The 18,104-nt window shown below is 36.5% G+C and overlaps 3 protein-coding genes across 3 annotated transcripts; all 3 read right to left on the bottom strand.

The window, feature by feature from the left end:
- Positions 1-19: 19 nt before the first annotated feature.
- Positions 20-1,146, bottom strand: LOC114740022 (COBW domain-containing protein 1-like; the record flags this gene model as incomplete). The annotated part of the gene is made up of 3 exons (XM_028928138.1): positions 835-1,146; positions 519-584; positions 20-116 (listed from the first exon to the last, which is right to left on the bottom strand). Coding segments are annotated over exons 1-3 (448 nt in total), but the record flags the coding sequence as incomplete, so codon positions are not given.
- Positions 1,147-2,736: 1,590 nt separating this feature from the next.
- Positions 2,737-5,747, bottom strand: LOC114740021 (pre-rRNA-processing protein TSR2 homolog). The gene is made up of 5 exons (XM_028928137.1): positions 5,647-5,747; positions 4,786-5,022; positions 4,396-4,484; positions 3,594-3,791; positions 2,737-2,998 (listed from the first exon to the last, which is right to left on the bottom strand). Exons 1-5 carry the CDS (start codon positions 5,690-5,692, stop codon positions 2,831-2,833), a joined length of 738 nt encoding a protein of 245 aa, XP_028783970.1. The 5' UTR covers positions 5,693-5,747; the 3' UTR covers positions 2,737-2,830.
- A 1,660-nt stretch (positions 5,748-7,407) lies between these two features.
- LOC114740020 (DNA (cytosine-5)-methyltransferase CMT2) lies at positions 7,408-17,852 on the bottom strand. Its single transcript, XM_028928136.1, has 24 exons — positions 17,603-17,852; positions 17,446-17,534; positions 16,690-16,724; positions 15,771-16,590; positions 15,502-15,536; positions 15,292-15,394; positions 14,084-14,188; positions 13,890-14,009; positions 13,700-13,793; positions 12,888-13,093; positions 12,721-12,786; positions 12,400-12,642; positions 11,507-11,565; positions 11,370-11,436; positions 10,946-11,275; positions 9,972-10,040; positions 9,810-9,896; positions 9,644-9,731; positions 9,063-9,181; positions 8,841-8,945; positions 8,402-8,445; positions 8,236-8,305; positions 8,057-8,160; positions 7,408-7,752 (listed from the first exon to the last, which is right to left on the bottom strand). Exons 1-24 carry the CDS (start codon positions 17,850-17,852, stop codon positions 7,563-7,565), a joined length of 3,498 nt encoding a protein of 1,165 aa, XP_028783969.1. The 3' UTR covers positions 7,408-7,562.
- Between the last annotated feature and the right edge of the window lie 252 nt (positions 17,853-18,104).

Raw genomic sequence — 18,104 nt, 5'->3', positions numbered from 1 at the left:
TAACTAGATCCCCTCGTACAGTGCAGCATGGCCCAGCCATTATTAACCATGACAATGTCTTCACTCACGGAAGAATGACTAGCGACCAATGATCCGTCAATATCCACCTCACCAAACTGCATTTATAACAAAAGTAAGACAATCTCACAAAAATCAATGCTCCATATGAAAAAGGGAAGGTTCCCCGAAAACTTCATTCCCTCGTATTCCCTTTTTCTTTTTTCTTTTTGGGTTGGGCTACATCATGACTTCGCATACTTCACTTAAAAGTTACATCGCAAATTGCTCTATGTCATCGTCATGTTGCTTTAGTGCCAATGACTAATTCAACTCAAGTCAATATCACTGTATTTATAAAAGATGCCCATACTGAACGTTAATATTCAGTACTAGTGCTGAATACTCAATTTCTCCCAGTAGTAATTCAAAATAGAGTGAAAATTTCGAAATTGAATGTTGTATATCAAGTGAAGACTTCAAGCAAACAAGGAATTCTATAGGCAGGTAGAATTAAATACCTCGTTTTCAATGACAGCTATCCGTTTGCCATGTTGGGACGTCAGAATGTGATTTAGGAGAGTCGTCTGCATAACAGAGGATCATGTTTGAATACATTCCAGGGATGGTAAAAAAATTACCCGCAAACAGTGAAATCTGCGTATCATCTCTAAACTATACATCAAAACGTAAATAAATAAATAATACAGCATGTCATCAAGAGCCATTAGATAAATTAAACAGTTCGTATTCGTATGGTAGAGGCACTACAACCACGCTGTACCCAAAGATAAAATTGACAATGCCAAAAGGGGGGGTGGCACCAAACAAACCAACCTTTCCAGAACCAAGAAAACCTGTTATCACAGTAGCTGGAACAGGATCATCACGGGCGAGCGCAGCAGCACCAGCTTCATCGAGATTGTAATTTGGAGCACAGACCATGCCCCTGCAACTTCCAGGATAAGAGTTCTGAAATCTTCGAGCATCAAATTCTCGGGAAACGAATGAATGAAAGCTTCTAATGAATTGAGAAACCGGCCCAGAATGTTGAACAGAAGGTTGAAGAAGTTGGACGAGGGTTTTAGTAGAAGCTCTTAATGTCAAATACTTGGTCGTCATTCTTGTATGAAATGGATGAACACTGAGACGAGGGTTTTAGCCCAGGTTTTAAACCTCCGCCTATATATGGGGATGGTGACCGGACAAAAAACCCAGGTTTTTGGCCAGAATGAAGAGTACTTGAAAAATATATATATATATATATATATATAAAAGATATGCGAGACAGAACATTTAACAGGGTTTAATTACAAGAGATAAATTATAATATATCTCTAATCTTAATTATAAGAGCTAGTTGACTAATTAAAAAAATTTAAAAAAATTAAATTAATTATTTGTAATAAATAAGTGTTATCTTTCCTAAAATATTTTTACTAATTAAGTGTGTTGGTTAATTATCACAGTTAGAAGGACTATCTTAGAAAAAAAATATAAATATAAGAGACAAAATGGATTAGGGTCTTATATTTAGGATCAAAATAAAATTTAAATAAAGTTTATATTAAGGATTTCATATTTATTTTTAAGTTTGAAATTTTGTATTTAATGTGATGTGTTGAGGGAAAATGAGCGAAGATTGGCCAGCAATTTTTTTTTAAGAAAAAAAAAAAAAGCCCAAAATGCTGAAATTGCTAGTAGCATATGAGCATGCTCAGGAGTCGTTGGCTTTCTTTGTTTTCTTCTCTTTGAATCAATTTTTTTTTTTAATAGCCAAGTTAGCCCTCTAAAATTGTCAGATGGATTACTGAATATTAAGTACACAACCATTACTGTGTCCCAGCTGTAAAAACCAATTCTGTGGACCAAAATTTAAAAGTTAAGACCTACTTCTTTGCTACTTAACATAAAACTTAATTAATTATTTTGAGCAGATTAAAAATGTTAGTTAAATTAATTAACAGAACATTTTTTAAAATATCATAAACGTGTTTTTTAATTCCCTTCCTCCCTCCCCCTCCTACTTGATTATTACTTTGAAAATATCAATAGAATTAATTTTTAAAAAAATTGATCAACATGTAAAATAGATTTATATATAGGACCAATATTAACTATGCAATTAAATCCTACGTTAAAAGATTAGAGTATAATATAATAAGTAAATTAGGAACTTAATAAAATGAAAAGCTCACAATTATATTATGATAATAATGTGTTTTATAACTTTATTGTGACACTTTACAAACAAATTTAAAGATAATAAAATTTTATGCGAAGAAAATTCAATTCAATTTCCTCTTCAAGCCACGAACATTTTTCAACTTCGGTTCATACTTTCTTCTCACTATTAGACGCAACATCTGAAAAATAGAAGTATGCGTCACTATTATATTCCACGGTAAATGATATATTTTCTCGAGTTTATTGCTTCTATTTTTGGAGGGGAAACATGCTTAACACATCAGAGAAGCATACACATGATGGATAATTCAATTGTTATAATTTCCATGCTCGGAACACACCATTGACAATTTTTCTTCTTTTTGTGGAATACATATTTTTGCTGGCCAAAACATGAGTGCTTATTTTCAATGTTTTTTAAGCATTATTTTTTCATGGTAATTTACAAGTTAAAATTGATTTCATTTTAAGGTCCAACGATATCAACATCGCCAGTGATTCATGAAATATAAAGTTTGACCTGCTCAAACAGCAAAGGCGCAACACATGTAGTTTACGAAAAAAATCCAAACAAACAAAACGAAACAAAAACTAAAGTCTATACATACGATTTAATGGATCTTTAAATGAATTCCCCTATTGCCCTCTAATTTCTACCCTTATTCCGTCTATTTGAGACTACAGTCCATCCATCGTCTCCTGCTTCAGCTGCAGCCTTGGGTATGGACTCCTTAACTGGCATTTGCATTTCTACCGCCATATTAGAATTATCCCTTGCTCTGTCTTCTTCATCATCATCATCATCTTCAGAGTCCTCATTTATTCACAGCCTAACAAGGCAAGTATGTCAAACTTTGTAACATTCATCAAAATCAAGCAGATATAATCAGACTGTTTCTGTTCACATATTATGTATGATAACCAAAGACATTGTGTGCACGATCTTGAACATAGTCCAAAAACACAAACGGCAACCGACAAAAAGCTGTACATTAGGAATCAGATTATGAGAATAAGCACGCCCATGAATATAAATCTTTCACAACGGGGAGAGCAAATGCCATTTGTTTCCTTTGTTTCCTAATTTTCCTTCCCCGTGCAATAAGATCATTAGTTTCATCCGGTTATGCAAGACAATTCCTGCATTTTCATATTTAAATTAAACAGTATGACATGCCAGCTCTAAATCACAAAAGAGTTTCTTAGTTCCATATTAGTAAAGGCCGCATCTTTTAACTTTCAGCCCAACTACAAACAAATATCGTGTTACGCCACAATATCCTGTCATCTTTTTATGAATAGCACACGCCAAATTCAAGCACCATGTCAAATGATAACTCTTTGTTCCTCCCTCCCAACATACTCCATCAGGCATCAAGCTTAAGTTGTAGAAGCTATATTTGTTATATGCATCCCAGCAAATACATATACTTTATAAGCAATATGATTATAAAACTCAATAATTCTGTTAAAAACCCCGATACCATGTGTACCTGCATTGCACGAGGGTGAGCAGCTTGTTTAAGATGGGCTTCCCTTAGAATCTCAATGGACCTAAAATTACCTTCAAGACATTCTTCATGCAAAATCATCAGTTTCTCAGCTACCTGCAAAATCATCAACATGAAAATGATGGGATAAGAGACAGAAAGGGGGCGTTGGGGACAGCTATTGCATGCCACCAACGCATGTGAGTGAATTAAACTAGTCAGATCAAATGTATTGACAAAAGACGACATCAGTAGGCATCTTAGCCATAATTCAAGTTCAATTAATAGCCCATTTAAATAGAAGAGTTTCCGCAGGCATGGCCAATGTAAATAAAACACTCATGAACTTGACGTGAAACTAAAAATCAGAATTTGAGCCTTCCTAAAAATGCAGTTAGACATAACATGGTATTGATATTAATAAGTAATAAACTCTAATAAAGAAGGGTTCTAACAACCCAATAGGCCAATATAGGTTTTACGAATATTCATGCAAAATCCACGAAGTTTATTATGAGACTCATTCTCAAAGGGGCACGATCTATTGTAAACAGGAATAGAACCAAAGCTCTGTCAGCACAAGTGTGTTTCCGCATTCAAATGTTGGCGATATACTAAAATAAAAATTAGTTGATGCCAAGATGCTCACTAGTTGTGACAGATTACGACAACAAACAATTACTGATATGAAAATCTGAAAGCAACTTTAACACGAAAGTACCTCTTCGATACTGCCATCCTCAACCTCCATGTTGAGAGAAACCATACCTTCATCGAGCTTCTCTTCCAAGTCATCAATATACAGAGGCCCTGGGGAACAAAAGCTATTAAAATCAGTAACTAAATTCCAGAGTGAATACCACATCCAAAATATTAAAAGATGCCTTTTCTAGATTATCACTCCTCTCTTAATCAAACCATAAACAACTTCAATCTAACTTTCAAAACAACATGTGTGGGGGTATAAGATTCTACAACTCAATCTCTTGATATTGCTTAGTTATCAACAGGTTGTACCAAATCTTAATAATTGAGCGTTACCATATACACCAGGATTCTGCTTTTGATAATACGAAAGCTTTATGTGTTCCAATAGAAAGAGAAGAACAACCTTTAGATTGGGTGAACCAGAAAAGCAGATCGCTGCCAAGTCTTTCAGCCTTCTGGCGGGACTCTCGGCCTCCCCATTCGTTCTCGACAGCCATACGGAGAGCTGACCAGCGATGGAGAACCAGAGCTATACCTTCGTTGAAAATAGGGATTGAATCCGCTGGTAATCTTCTGTCCATCTTTTTCTCTGAATAGTAGGTCAACACAAAAACTCTTGAAAGAGCAGTCCACCGCAGTCCTGATTTCGGAACCAAAAAAAAAAAATGAATGTACCAAATAAAGAAATTAACAGTAATTAATTCTGATCATGAAAACATATGTTAAGATTACTTCACGTGTCATAATCGAGATATTCTGCATGATGATTTGCAAGGCAACATGACCTTTTTTCGCGATTGAAACATTGAGGCATCTTGCAGCATACCCGATAAGAATAGAAGAGCACACAGACATTTCAAATCATAAAACAAAAATAACTCAAGGAACCATCCACTATCAGCAAAAGGAATGATAAACAGAATTTATGAATTCGTGCATCATCACGCAAGTATAGAACCAAAGCCTAACAGACCGAAGTTCCTAGATTAAGACCAGGTCAGTTTATCCAATAACAAATAAAATCACAGTCACAGGTCACGACCAAAAAAATTAGGGTGAATTGCCCCTAAAATATTTTAAAAAAAATTTGACAAACACTGACAATCACACGCAAGTTCTTCTCATGCACTGAATCAAAGTAACAAATAAGGAGAGAAAATATGAAGAGTGACAGAACAAAGAAGAAAGGGCAAGACGAGGCACTAATCCACAGCAGACCGAGAGAAAGGGGAAAAGAACGACGACATCACAGGAAGAATCTTACCAAAAACGTCTCTCTTGCCGTCACTCTGCCTACTGAGGCTTCGCATACAACAGAGGAAAAAGGAAAGACGACGAGCGAGAGCGAGGCCGAGAGACGTGACAACCAACCCTATAAATCCCACATGCAAATGGGCTGAAAATAACGGAATAGGGCACAAAATGATTTTAATTATCCGATATTCGAGTTTTTGCCAGAGGAATGATCCGATGTCCAGGCCAACTAAGATGGGCCGAAAGAAGGAGTGGGGCCTAAATGATTTGGGCTAGAATTAAAAATATAATGGGCCTACGTCTATTTTTTATGGTCTAAACCTTGTTTAAGACAACTGCACCAATAAAAATGGGATCTAACAGAAATAATTAGTCTCATACGTGGTGAACTCCAATTCAAATTTTTACTAGAAAAGATATCCATAAATAATATTTGACAGTTTCTCAAATATAATTATTTTTTTTTGTATAAATATATAATTGTTTTTAATGAGAGGATACCAGTGCCTATAAAAAAAAAACAGAGATAATAAAAAAAAAGCAGCCGCTGCCAAACAAACATACAAACAGCAAAACCACGTTTTCCCTCCAACCCGCGTCGCAAGAGAAGCAACGATGAGCGGCTTTTATGTTTGAATACTTTGTTGGAAACATTAATTAAGAAAATTAAATATGTCAACCATCGAAAATGCCACTCATCACGCCACACACGAGTAACTACCAGACAGAACTACTATCTTGGAGTTCCGCCTCCAAGGAGAAAGCAAGGATGAGAAAGGAATGGGCAGATGATGAACCATAAGCAGTGATATTTCTTTGGGACAAGCACTCCAATCAGTGTTTCTCTAGTCACATAATTCACACTGACTAACAAGTGTTGGTTCAAGTAGAAGGGATTTGAGTACCTTAAACATCATGTTCTGAGTTCGATTTTTGGAGCAATGTATAAAAAAAACATTGTTAGAAGGGATCCCCACAACAGCATCTAACAGTATCTCAAAAAGATTAGTCTCTTACTGTTCAAGTGATTACTACATCTTGTGAAAACTAACCGAAAGAATCGTAGCTTCCACAGCTATCCTAATCTCAAGTGCAAATCACCAACCATCACGGAATTCAAAGATATCAAACATCCAACCGTGTAAAATAGATATTTAATTGTTTGGACAGGAGTCTTTAAATAAGAGGAAGGACAGGGCGGGTCAACTCAGGAGGAAGAAGAGGAAGAGGAAGCTCTAGTTTCAAATCCAACGCAAAAACTTTTATATGAATAAACCATAAAGAGTGAGAGAGAGAAAACACAATAACATAGCAAAAGTAGAGGGAGTAGAGAGGAACAACAGTTTACTAATTGCAATGACAGTTGACTACAGAGAAAGAAAAAGTATTGAGAGAACTCTAAAGAAAAGAGGGTACAATAAATAAATAGTTTATTAGGCTTTATTCTTTTGCCTTCTTGTTACTCATTTGATTCTAAATATATGACCCATTTTATAATATATTTTCATTAAAAAATGAGTCTTATTTTTAAGACTAAAGAAATATTTTTTTTTTCTCCACATAAAGGTCAAGCAGGATAGGACCCGATAACTAACACCACTAAGGGCGAGCATTATGCTAAGGTGGTACATATTGAGTTCTTTGGGTCATTTTAAATTCAGCTCAAACTTTATGGTCTTTCGTCATAATTGTGCAGAATTTGATATGCAAGAACAAGTAACATCATTAATGAAAGAAGGATCCAATATATTACAACATCCGATGATGAAAAACAATTAAAAAAATGCTAATGCCTCAGGTGCAGTACAAGTGAAGAGAATGTTGTCAAACTTTTTCCCGCTAAAAGTGCACTTGCCAAGGCAGCTCTAGAAGGAAAAAGGGTTTAAATGAATAGGTTAGAAAAGTTTTAACATCAGTGAAAATGAATTAGGATGAATGCTTATCAGTGTTGCCTGATTTCTGACTATTTTTCAACTGAATATAATTTGAGAGAGAGAACTTGGGCGGGAGAGTGAGAAGCGGTTCATCTCCGCTGAGCTTTCTGTGTGCCATCCCCAGGGCAAATCCCAAAGCCCTTGCCACCGGAATGGCAACTGCATTTCCGACTTGACAGTACCTGAACAAAATTTTTAACAGTGGAAAAGGATTCTTTTTAGTTATTTCAGAACAATATCTATTCACTTTATTAACTTTCCAAGGGCAGGAAATAACATTTCAACATGACTCTATAAACACAAGTTGACCAAGGATATTAAGGTAGATCCAAGCATGATATGCTTAATATCTGATATGTTTACGATGATTTTTTTTTCATGCTTGACTTTGTAATTTAGAACTTGGTCTATTTACGATATATCAAGTAACTGATAAAAGAGCACGCGTTCAATTATACGGTATTTATCAAAATCATAGTTTCATACCTCTTGTTAACAGTCCCACAGAACTGATAGTAATCAGGAAAACCTTGTAACCTTGCACATTCTCTTAAAGAAAGCACTCGATCTTGTTCAGGATGTAATATTGTCTACAAATGTTTAAAAGAAAAAGCTATAAGAAATCTGCGTTAGTTATATCTGAAATCGAAGAGCGAAGCAAAAACCTGGGCACGATAATGTGGGCAGGTCAGGACAGTGGAAATGGTCTCATCCCACCACAATCGTGAAAATGGCCTACATGTAAAATGAATATTGATTAAAGGTTTAAATAAGACACACAAAAAAATAAATAAATAACTTTACAAGGCCATTAAATGAAAAACAGCACACCTCTTAGATTTCCCTTGTTCGAAAGTGAAGCAAAAATCTGGGACCTAAGCAGAAAAATCAAAGCAAGAGAGCAAGATAAGACCAAGTCAATCTAATTCGATTTTAGCAAGAAATAGAAACTTGAACATGAATTTTTCCCACTTAATAACGGCATTCACACAATTTCAAATTGGTCCCACGAATTGATTTGGGATTTGCTAAATTTAGGGGACCAATTTGGAATTTGTGTATTTCGAAGAGATTTAAAAGGGATTTTCCCAATCCCTATGGCTTCAACAAATTTTCAACCAAATTCTCAGGTTTAAGCACGGTTTAAATCCTGTAAAAGCAATGACGGCATTATGTTACTTTTCTTGGCCCAGAATAAGTATTCATTCTGTCAACGCAGCTAAATAATATGAACGCAATCCCCTCCAAATGAAGGCAACCAAAGATTTACCAATGGCTTTCCAGATGGTAAGAGCACAGGCTTCTCATTTGGGTCCCTCCTAGCCACATTATCAGCTCCCACCACTACACCAGGTAGATCACGGAAATTTGCCCCCTACAGTAAAAGTAAACTCAAGGGTAAAGAGGAATTGGCCAAATGTGTGTGTGTGTTCGAGGGTAAAGAGGAAATAAGCAAAAAGTTTAAGAGAACATTTTGTCCATATTGCCCGACCTTAACTTTTGGAATTTGACAAACACGCAAGTAGTTATCTTCATCCATATGGCAGCATCGGTGATCATAAAGCAAAGGCGTTTTATCTGATCTTCTATCTAATGTCGACCCAGTCATCTCTATTCAAAGATGAAAAGCAGAAGATATCAAATAAGAATAAAATCTTCAAGTAAAAAAGTACATGAAGTGACTGTCTGGGAACTTAAAAATAGATGCAGGATATAGGCAAAGTAACATTTAGCTTCACAATTAAACAGCTAAATATGTTGCTTTTTTTCACTTAAATACAATCAATTAAATCAACATATTAACTCCACCAGTCCAACAAGGTGGCGTCACTAACTATCGAGAAAGCAGATCTCCAAATTCAGGTTGTATTGCTCTACAATCAGCTAATTGAATTTGTTAAAGTATCTATAGAGCCCCACTGCCTAGGAATGCTTTGATTGTTTATTTGCAAGGACACATTCTTAGTTACACAACACAGGTTCAGCAAAGATGGTAGGGGCAAGCTAAGTTACATGATAAAATACTGTTTCTTGATTAGTTCCAATTTGTAATCAAAAGGAAGGTAGTATTACCATATTTAGATGACCTTATATATCTTTGAAATTCGGTTGCCGGAGGATTCTGGTAGGGCAGTTCTTCACTATTTTCACAGTATGTGACCTATGAACCTATAACATTAAATTCACTGCAAGTTGCTGGACAGGAAAAAAGAAAAAGAAAAGAGGGGATGAAGAGTACAGCTGGAAGATCAGAGATGGCATCTTGAATAACAATAGCTTTTTCGAGCTCACGAGGTTGGCCTTCATCCAAAGCAACAGTATTGCGCTGCACATAAAGTGAAAAAATAATTGAACATAGTAGACAACATTTCTCAGTTCTTTTGAGAATAATGTTCTATACCTCAAATTCTGGTGGAGGCCAATATTTAACAATAACTTCATGTGTTGGCAATGGAAATTGGGGTAAAACCTGCTAGAGAATAGAGAACCAGTGAGAGAAGCAAGTTTGCTCATGCATAAAATATCGAAGGTAGAATAACTAGAGACAGGATGCAAGTTTGGTAGAATGGTGCCAAGATGCACTTAATAGAGAATATGGGCAGCTACTCAGAAGAGAAATGCCAGTTGAAAAAGCTGGACAAGGAAAATTAAAAAAAAAAAAAAAAACTTTTGTGGGTTTAAATTTGGAGTCATCATACATTTGCCGTAGTTGCTTAAGAGCCAAACCTAGCTTTATTGTGTTATGGTGTTTGTCGTGGTTGTAACCCACATGGTGGAAACCGGTGAGGAAAAAGTCAAAAGGCCACATAAGGGAAGTAGTTTGAAGAACTCCTGAGGCTGTGTAACATGGCCATGGATAGCGATTTGGAGAATGTTAAGGGGGCTGCTTCTTGAAAGCACGCAAAATAAAATATGGGAGCTGTTCATCTACTAAGAACGTATTAGAGAAAGTGTTAGTTGCTGAAGATCTTGCATTGCGACCTCATCATTTTTAATCTTTTTACAAGATAAAATTTGAAAAATCTTCAACCTGAGGGAGAGTGATGGCACTTGTGAATTGTAATAATGGGTTGTGACAGCTAGGTTAAAATATATGCAAGTGATTAGTATAAACACATGATACAATGTCTAGGCAAATGAAAAACTCTCATTCAGATAATTTTCTATTTCTTTACAAAAGCCTCAAGAGGAAAAAGGGAGGGTAAAAAGACATATAAGCTCTGTTGACGTCAGATTAATAATCAATTACCATGTAGGTTAGGTACAAACTTGTAGGCAGATGTTTATATTATGGTTAAATGAAATAATTGACTCCCCTTCCCAATTTTTTTTTTTTTTTGGGGGGGGGGCGCATTGGGGAGGGAAGGAACTGACCTCACTAGGATGAGCACCCCACAGAAAAACACGCAATCGAAATTGGGGAAGACCATAACATCCGGCAGCAACTAATCCAAGTCTTGCTTGATAATTCATATGTACCAAGCGACTTAATGCATATCTTCCAAGTGAACCGTTGTCAAATTTCAGTAAATCGGAAACATTCTCCATCAATACATACTTTGGCTTCAAGAATTCTACTATGTCCATGAAGACTACTATCTGATGATTTCTTTCATCATCCAACGGTGATGTAGCATTTCTAAAGCGGTTATATCCACTGATTCCTTGACAAGGAGGACCCCCACAAATAACATCAACAGCACCCTGCAATATATTTTTTAAAAATTAAGAATTCTACTTGAAAAGCAGAGACACCTCTGGCTAATATCACAGCTTCATGCTTCATGATACTACTTACAGGAAGTGGCAAAATTTTCAATCCCATTCCCTTTCTCACAAAATCCTTTATGCTCTCCTGACAATTTCTAGGAATACAAATTCAATAAGTAGTGATATGTCATAAAAAAAATAATCAATTGAATAAAAGGGAAATACCTCAAGCCTTCCATGGGTTCCCATGTATCTTCACTAGGGCTGTAACCCCTCCAGCGTACCTATGAAATAATCAAGAAAATGTAATTGCAACTGACAGTGAATCGGAACATGATTCAAACATTTTGCTCAGAGACAAACGATCTGATCTACTGGACCGGGAACCAAGCCATGGTCCAGTAATCCAGTTCAGTCATGCCGCATAATTCTATCATGATGCCTTGTAATTGCTCAAGGCCGACAAAACCAACTGGTTCAAACAGAAAACCGAGTTGAAGCTGGCCCAGTTTTCCAGTGGCTTTGCTTGTGGCTTTGACAGTGGTTTTTCAAACAGAAAACTGAGCTCGACCAAGCAGAAAACCACCAGCATTTTTGCTCGTATGCACTGGTTTTTCTCCCAATAATTGCTGTGAGAGGATGTAGACACTTTCCAAAGCTGTTAGTTAATATACATTGAACACCATTTCATAACTTATCTGTTACGCAAGATAGTTTAAAACTAATAATCATATGTATTTAGATATTATTTATTAAATAGTGGCATATATTATTTAGCACCACATATTTAATATTTTCATGAGAATAATTCTTTTCAATAGTGGCATAGAGTATTCAAGAAGATTGGCAACGCAAAAAGAATCCTATGAGCAGAGAATAAACTACTTTAGGTTGCATGTCTTTGTTGCCTACTTTAATCAGTATCTATTTGATCATTTTGAGGAAATTTTCATGCATATCTGTGTGAACTTGACAGAACTGGAGGCCCAGACAAAGGCTTTGTGGTGAATTATTTCTTTAACAGAGGTTGAACAAATAGATCTACTGAATCATTTCAGGAAAAGTATTTTATAAGTGGAGCAAAAGATATATCCTCAAGCTGACACTGAATTGACTACCTTAAAATACAGGCCCCTCTTTCCTGTTTCACTTGGATCACCATAGCATATATCAACAAGCCTGGAAACTTCTAACTCATCAGGAGGAATACTATCAGCTTGAGAGTCCCTTTGCATCTTTTCTTCTGATCTCGTTGATCGTAATAAAACTGTTCTTTCGGCATCATTGACCTTATACCGTTTGCATAGCTTTTCCCATTCCTTTAATAGTTCCAGAAACTCCTCAGCAGATTCATTTCTCACCTATATAATGAATAAATATTGCAATTATAGGCTAACATAAAATTATCCTCAACGTAGGGGGGGATAGTTTTTTCCTACGTGTGTTTCTGGATGATTTAATTTCAAGCTTTCACAGGCAGAACCATCACTGTCAACAGCCCATTTCTGGCAAAAGGAACAAAAAGATCGATTCAGTAAGTAATGTACATTGTCGAGTTCACAGACACGAAGAAATACGTCAGAGATCAAAATTTCATGTACAGTACCGTCACAAGGTTAACTGAAGAAACTTTGGCACCCAAGCACAATCCAGTTGACATACCACCACAACCAGAGAAAAGATCTAGTAATGCTAATTCTTCCTTGTCTGACTCAGAACTAGATATATTACTCTTGTCAGTAGCAGAGGTCAATTTTGTGAGAGTCTCACGAGCAACAGCTGATGGTACCTCACCACACTTTGCATCACTGTCTGAAGCAATATCCATATGGTGCTTAGACAAAGCATAAGACGTATTTAACACACACACACACACACACAAATCAAAACCCTGACAAGGGGGTTAAAAGAAAATGCCTCGTTACATGCGATATTCAGCAACTCTTCTGTCATTATCATTAAATAGCTTTTTCTAATACTAGTTTTAATTTATTCTGGAAGACGTTATCTTGTCAAGTTTTTATCATCTTATATTTCTATTATGATTGGATAATTATGTTTTAAATTTTCAACTAATCTGTTGGGATGTTATGCTTGTATTGTGTTTTTGACCTTGTAATTTGATCCCATGTTTTGGCGTATTGAACTTAGGATGTAGGGAATTAGGGATTTGACTCTTCTTTCACACGCCAACTCAGGGGACGAGAGGAGCAATTGCAGAAATAAGAGAGCATGAGCTGCTCACCTCACACGATCTTATAATGTCCAACAACGTTAGAAGTTAACATTTTCGGTTTTTCTTTTCAACAAATAAGGGGTATTTTGTTATACGCCACAGTTAAATTGCTAAAATTACAATTAGGCCTTACTTCAAGAGGGTAAAATACCAGTAGCATCCTAGCCTCATTCACGACTCACCTGTTGATAGGGATCGAAATGTGGAGTAATCCACGCAATACTCCATATCATAATAGAAGTCAAATGGTAAAACAGAAGTCAACTTCAAACCAACCTACATAAATGACATAAAAAACGTTTAGTACCATTATGCCAAGTCATGGGATCATAAAAAATTGAATGAAAAAAATCTTAAAAAGATTTTCCATACCCTGGGTTTAACGTATGTAACATTGACTTTTGCAACAAGGCAATCTATCAAGTTATCATTCATTACTGATGAATAGAATAAGCGTCTCTCGTCATGGAAACCACCTTGGCCTTGGACAACCTGAATATCACATAAAATCAGCAAATTATTAGGATCATTATGGCACAGCCAAGTCAATACCAAGACAAACTTACGGTATCTTCAATTCTGTAAAACCATTGGACTCGGAAATAATTTTCTCCATTTGTTGTCTGGAAAAATTCAACAATCTTGCCAACATGGTTTTTTTCACCTTCACCCTGTAAGTATCACTTCAAATATAAGTATGATTTGCTCTGATTCTAGGCCCGTAGGAAATAACTTATTTTTTGTTCACTTTCATGCCCCATATGGTTTGGTTAGTTAACCACCATACCTAACTTATCCCTTGAAAGTAAAGATGACAGGCAACAAAACACAATGTACTTACTAAAGATTAACTGTGACTAGAGATAGTCAGTTGCACTAATTTCTCATGAGTAGCAATTATAATTAACTATGCTCTTCTGTGACATTTAAATTGAAAAGGGAACTCGCCAATATTGTTGATGCATTCATTATATTGGAACATAAAGTATATTATTTATCCAAAATATTTCAAATCAATGTCTCAACTCCTCCTTGAAACAACTGAATGGTCACCTTTGAGCCAGGAATTTTTTGCCATAAATCACTCGTCCAGCGCATAAATAATATTCTTTGGTAAGTAAATTGAAAACCAACAGGATGAGGCCACGACTAGCTCCCAGAAGTCATACTATAAATCAGTAACTGCGTTCTTCAACCAAAAACCCAGGAAGGGCTGTTGGCTGACTGCAATCACAATAATCTCCCAACTAAAGCAAATAAAGGAAAAATATAGTTAAAAAAGGATTAATTGTCTTCAATAACAGAACTATTACAATTAAAGACGTAAATTTAGAAGATGTGAAATGTCACATCCAAGAAACATGGTTAAACGGTTTTGATGTGGCGATAAATTAACGAGAATTTAAAATATATATAGTACAGTAGCCTCAATTAAAGAATCAAGTGATGGGTTGCTGGTTGCACAAGATAAAGTCAAGGAACAAATATGTAGTTAGGGAAAACTGGAAAAGCGAATTCATATATAAGGATGCGAAGCCACTTCATTTACGGTGACAAATAAAAGAGGTATAAATCGTATATGAATGAGGGAACGGAAAATTGCGAGTGATGTAGAGTTCGCTAAAGCAACTAAGACTAATACTTAGGACTTGTCTATTCAAGTTGTGGCTAATCAGGCCAAACCACAAAATCGATTTTACCTATCAAATGCAACAAGAACGAAAGGAGAAAGATGAAAAAGGGGAATGCCCAATTTTCAGAAGGACACACTTACTTTTATGAATGCACAATCACCAAGACTATAAACGCAATTCCCAATTCTAGCCTGGGCATAATGGCGTTCTACATTGATGATGGTCTCATCTTCTCCATCCTCACTATGGAATCATCAACATCAAAAGAAACAGATACAGAAAAGAAGTTAAAATCTGAGTCGGCAAAAAAAGCACTACAGAGGAGAGTTAGTGAATTGATTAATACTCACTTTATTTTGGTTGTTTTACCTTTAAATCCTTTATCCTGCAAGTGACACATTCAGCACAAAATATATAAAAACAACGCATCTATAACTTAACAGAAATTAAATTGCAATATTTTGTTTCGCCCAAAAATAAATAAATAAAATGCGATAGTATGTTGTCGATCTAGTATAGAAGAGAAGAGATATATGTGGGGAAATGACATATAACAAAAGGGAGTATTTTTCTGATTCTGATGGTAGGCGAATCATATTAAAAGAACCATGTCAACTACCTTCAATTCATAGCGCCATCCCCATAGTTTGAGAGCTTCATCATCAGGTATTGGATCACCAATGAAGGAAGCAATGCTACAGTCATCGTCACCTTTAATTGTTAAAGAAGCGGAGGACCTCAATTTTTTTCTCCACGGGTTTTCACCTAACTCAGGCAAGGCAAGTGAGTCACAATTTGTCATGCAATTTACATCATCAGATGTGGGCGTGGTTGACTCTGAAAACCAGCTCATGCAATTTTTATTGGGAATACTAGGAGTCAGACTAGTTTCCCCTGAGGTGGTAGCAGCTTTTGAATGCTGTTCATTTGGTGAATTAGACAATTTGATAGAAGCACATTTTGCACTTAAGCTTCTCTTTTTTTGCTGAACTACTTTTGAGGTTTCCTGTTGTTGCAGAATGGTGTTCAAGGTTTGTTCCTCACTAGAAGATGAAAGTCTTGGAGATCTTCTAAAGGTCAGCCCACGCAACATTTTCCTATCAAGGTTTTCCATAGATGCCTCACTACCCTGTCTTGTTAGTTGACTAAGTCTGGGGGACTTCCGCAAGTCCTTTGCACCAGAGCAATTTAAATGATCATGTTTAAGAGATACGTTCCCCTTATTACCCTTCTTGCTGCAGGAAACTAAATGGAAACTGGATTTATTGCTTAACACATCTTCAAGGTAGCCCTTTTCAGTTTCAGGGGACTTCAACAACTCCTGTGATGATATATTTGGGCATAATTTTTCACATTCAGATTGCGTTGATGAGAGTCTTGGAGATCTCCTCAACAACCTTTCCCCCATTGCAATTGTTTTTAGGTCTGACAGGCCACCACTGCAAGAACATGAAGGATTAATTGGTCTAGAATTAAAACAAACAGCATGTTAGAACAGAAAAGTGAACTGCCAAACATGCTTTCCAGTTTTCACTCACTTCAATTGTAAATCTTGACCTCTACATCTTTGCCACTGCATTACTCAAGAATCAATACACAGAATATTGAGTATGAAATGTGAATCAAAATAAAGATCTGTCAACGCAGAAATGTGAAGGAAAACAGAGCTCTAAATTGGGTGATCACATTATAATGGATGGGCAAGTAAAAATAATGCATACTACGCAACTAAGTTATCATTAAAACTCGGAAATTGAAGCAACGGCCGAAGCACTTCTGATTGACAACGTAGGAGTCAGGTAAAACAACACTGACAGAGAGGAGGGAAAAAAAAATAGTAGAAAACAAAGAAACTTCATTAGTAAGTCATTGGCAGAGTGACACAGACACAGAACACAACGCTGATAGTGTGACCCAGCAGACTCTGGATAGGATTGTTCTTTTTAGAGTGTACTTTTTACATAAAGAGGGGTTTTTTTTTTTTTTTAAGGCCCAGTTTTTGTTTCATGGTCCGAAAAAGGCAATCCGACACAACGATAGCTTTTCTGCGTGAGGCATACTGCCTGTTATATCAGTAAACAGACATTGTCTTTTTAAACAGAATCGGATAACCAATTATCATTAAAAATATAATAATATAATAAATAAAAATCACGTTATGAAAAAAATGAAAAGAAAGGCCAAATTTCCATAAATAGAACAGGGAAAATGACCCGAGAAGAAAAGAGGAAAATAAGAGAAATAGCATAGGAAAAAAAAACAAAATCTTTAATTTAGATTTTAGAGTGACACACCTCAAGAATGTCATAGTTAGATTTAGTTGCGTGATTTTCAGGGCCAAAATAATCGCCGGCGCTGAAAATCTCGGAGACCGTCTCAAAAGCTTCTCATCAGACTTCGTCCACCGAGGCTTTCCCAAACGGCTCAGAGCCTTCGCGGAGCTCATTTTACCGGATGAGCCCGAATCCTCACGGTCTAAGCCTGTATGAACAGCTGCATTGTCCGGATTGATCCTCGGAGATCTCCTCAGGCCATTTGCACGCGTTAACCGCACCTGCTTTGGGAGCTTTCCGGGGGTATTCCGGTCCATCACACTGAGCTTCGAGGAGTTCGGCGAGGCAGAGACAGAGAATGCGTCAATTGGAGTGAACCTCGGCGACCTTCTTAATCTGAGCTGAATAGAACTTTCCGGGGTAGCCATCTTGAAGGGAAGAGGTTGGATTTCACCGGAAAATTCAACAAGAGCGAAGGATGGGGATCGTGTTTTGGATGCGGAGGCAGAGTTAGATTTTTTTCAAATGTCTCATGGATTTAGCGCATGGAGAGGGAGTGAAATCGATGGAAAACACGGAGTTACATGTTTCAGATCTCCGAGCTCTGACTCATTACGACGAAGCTCCCCTCTTTCTCTCTCTCTTCCCCCCCATCCTGACAAAGTAGAAAAAGCTCACAA

This window comes from Neltuma alba, unplaced genomic scaffold (genome assembly GCF_004799145.2).
Source record: "Neltuma alba isolate B1F8T4 unplaced genomic scaffold, ASM479914v2 tig00003023_pilon, whole genome shotgun sequence".
Classification (NCBI taxonomy): domain Eukaryota; kingdom Viridiplantae; phylum Streptophyta; class Magnoliopsida; order Fabales; family Fabaceae; genus Neltuma; species Neltuma alba.
This window is presented reverse-complemented; position numbering and strand designations above follow the sequence as displayed.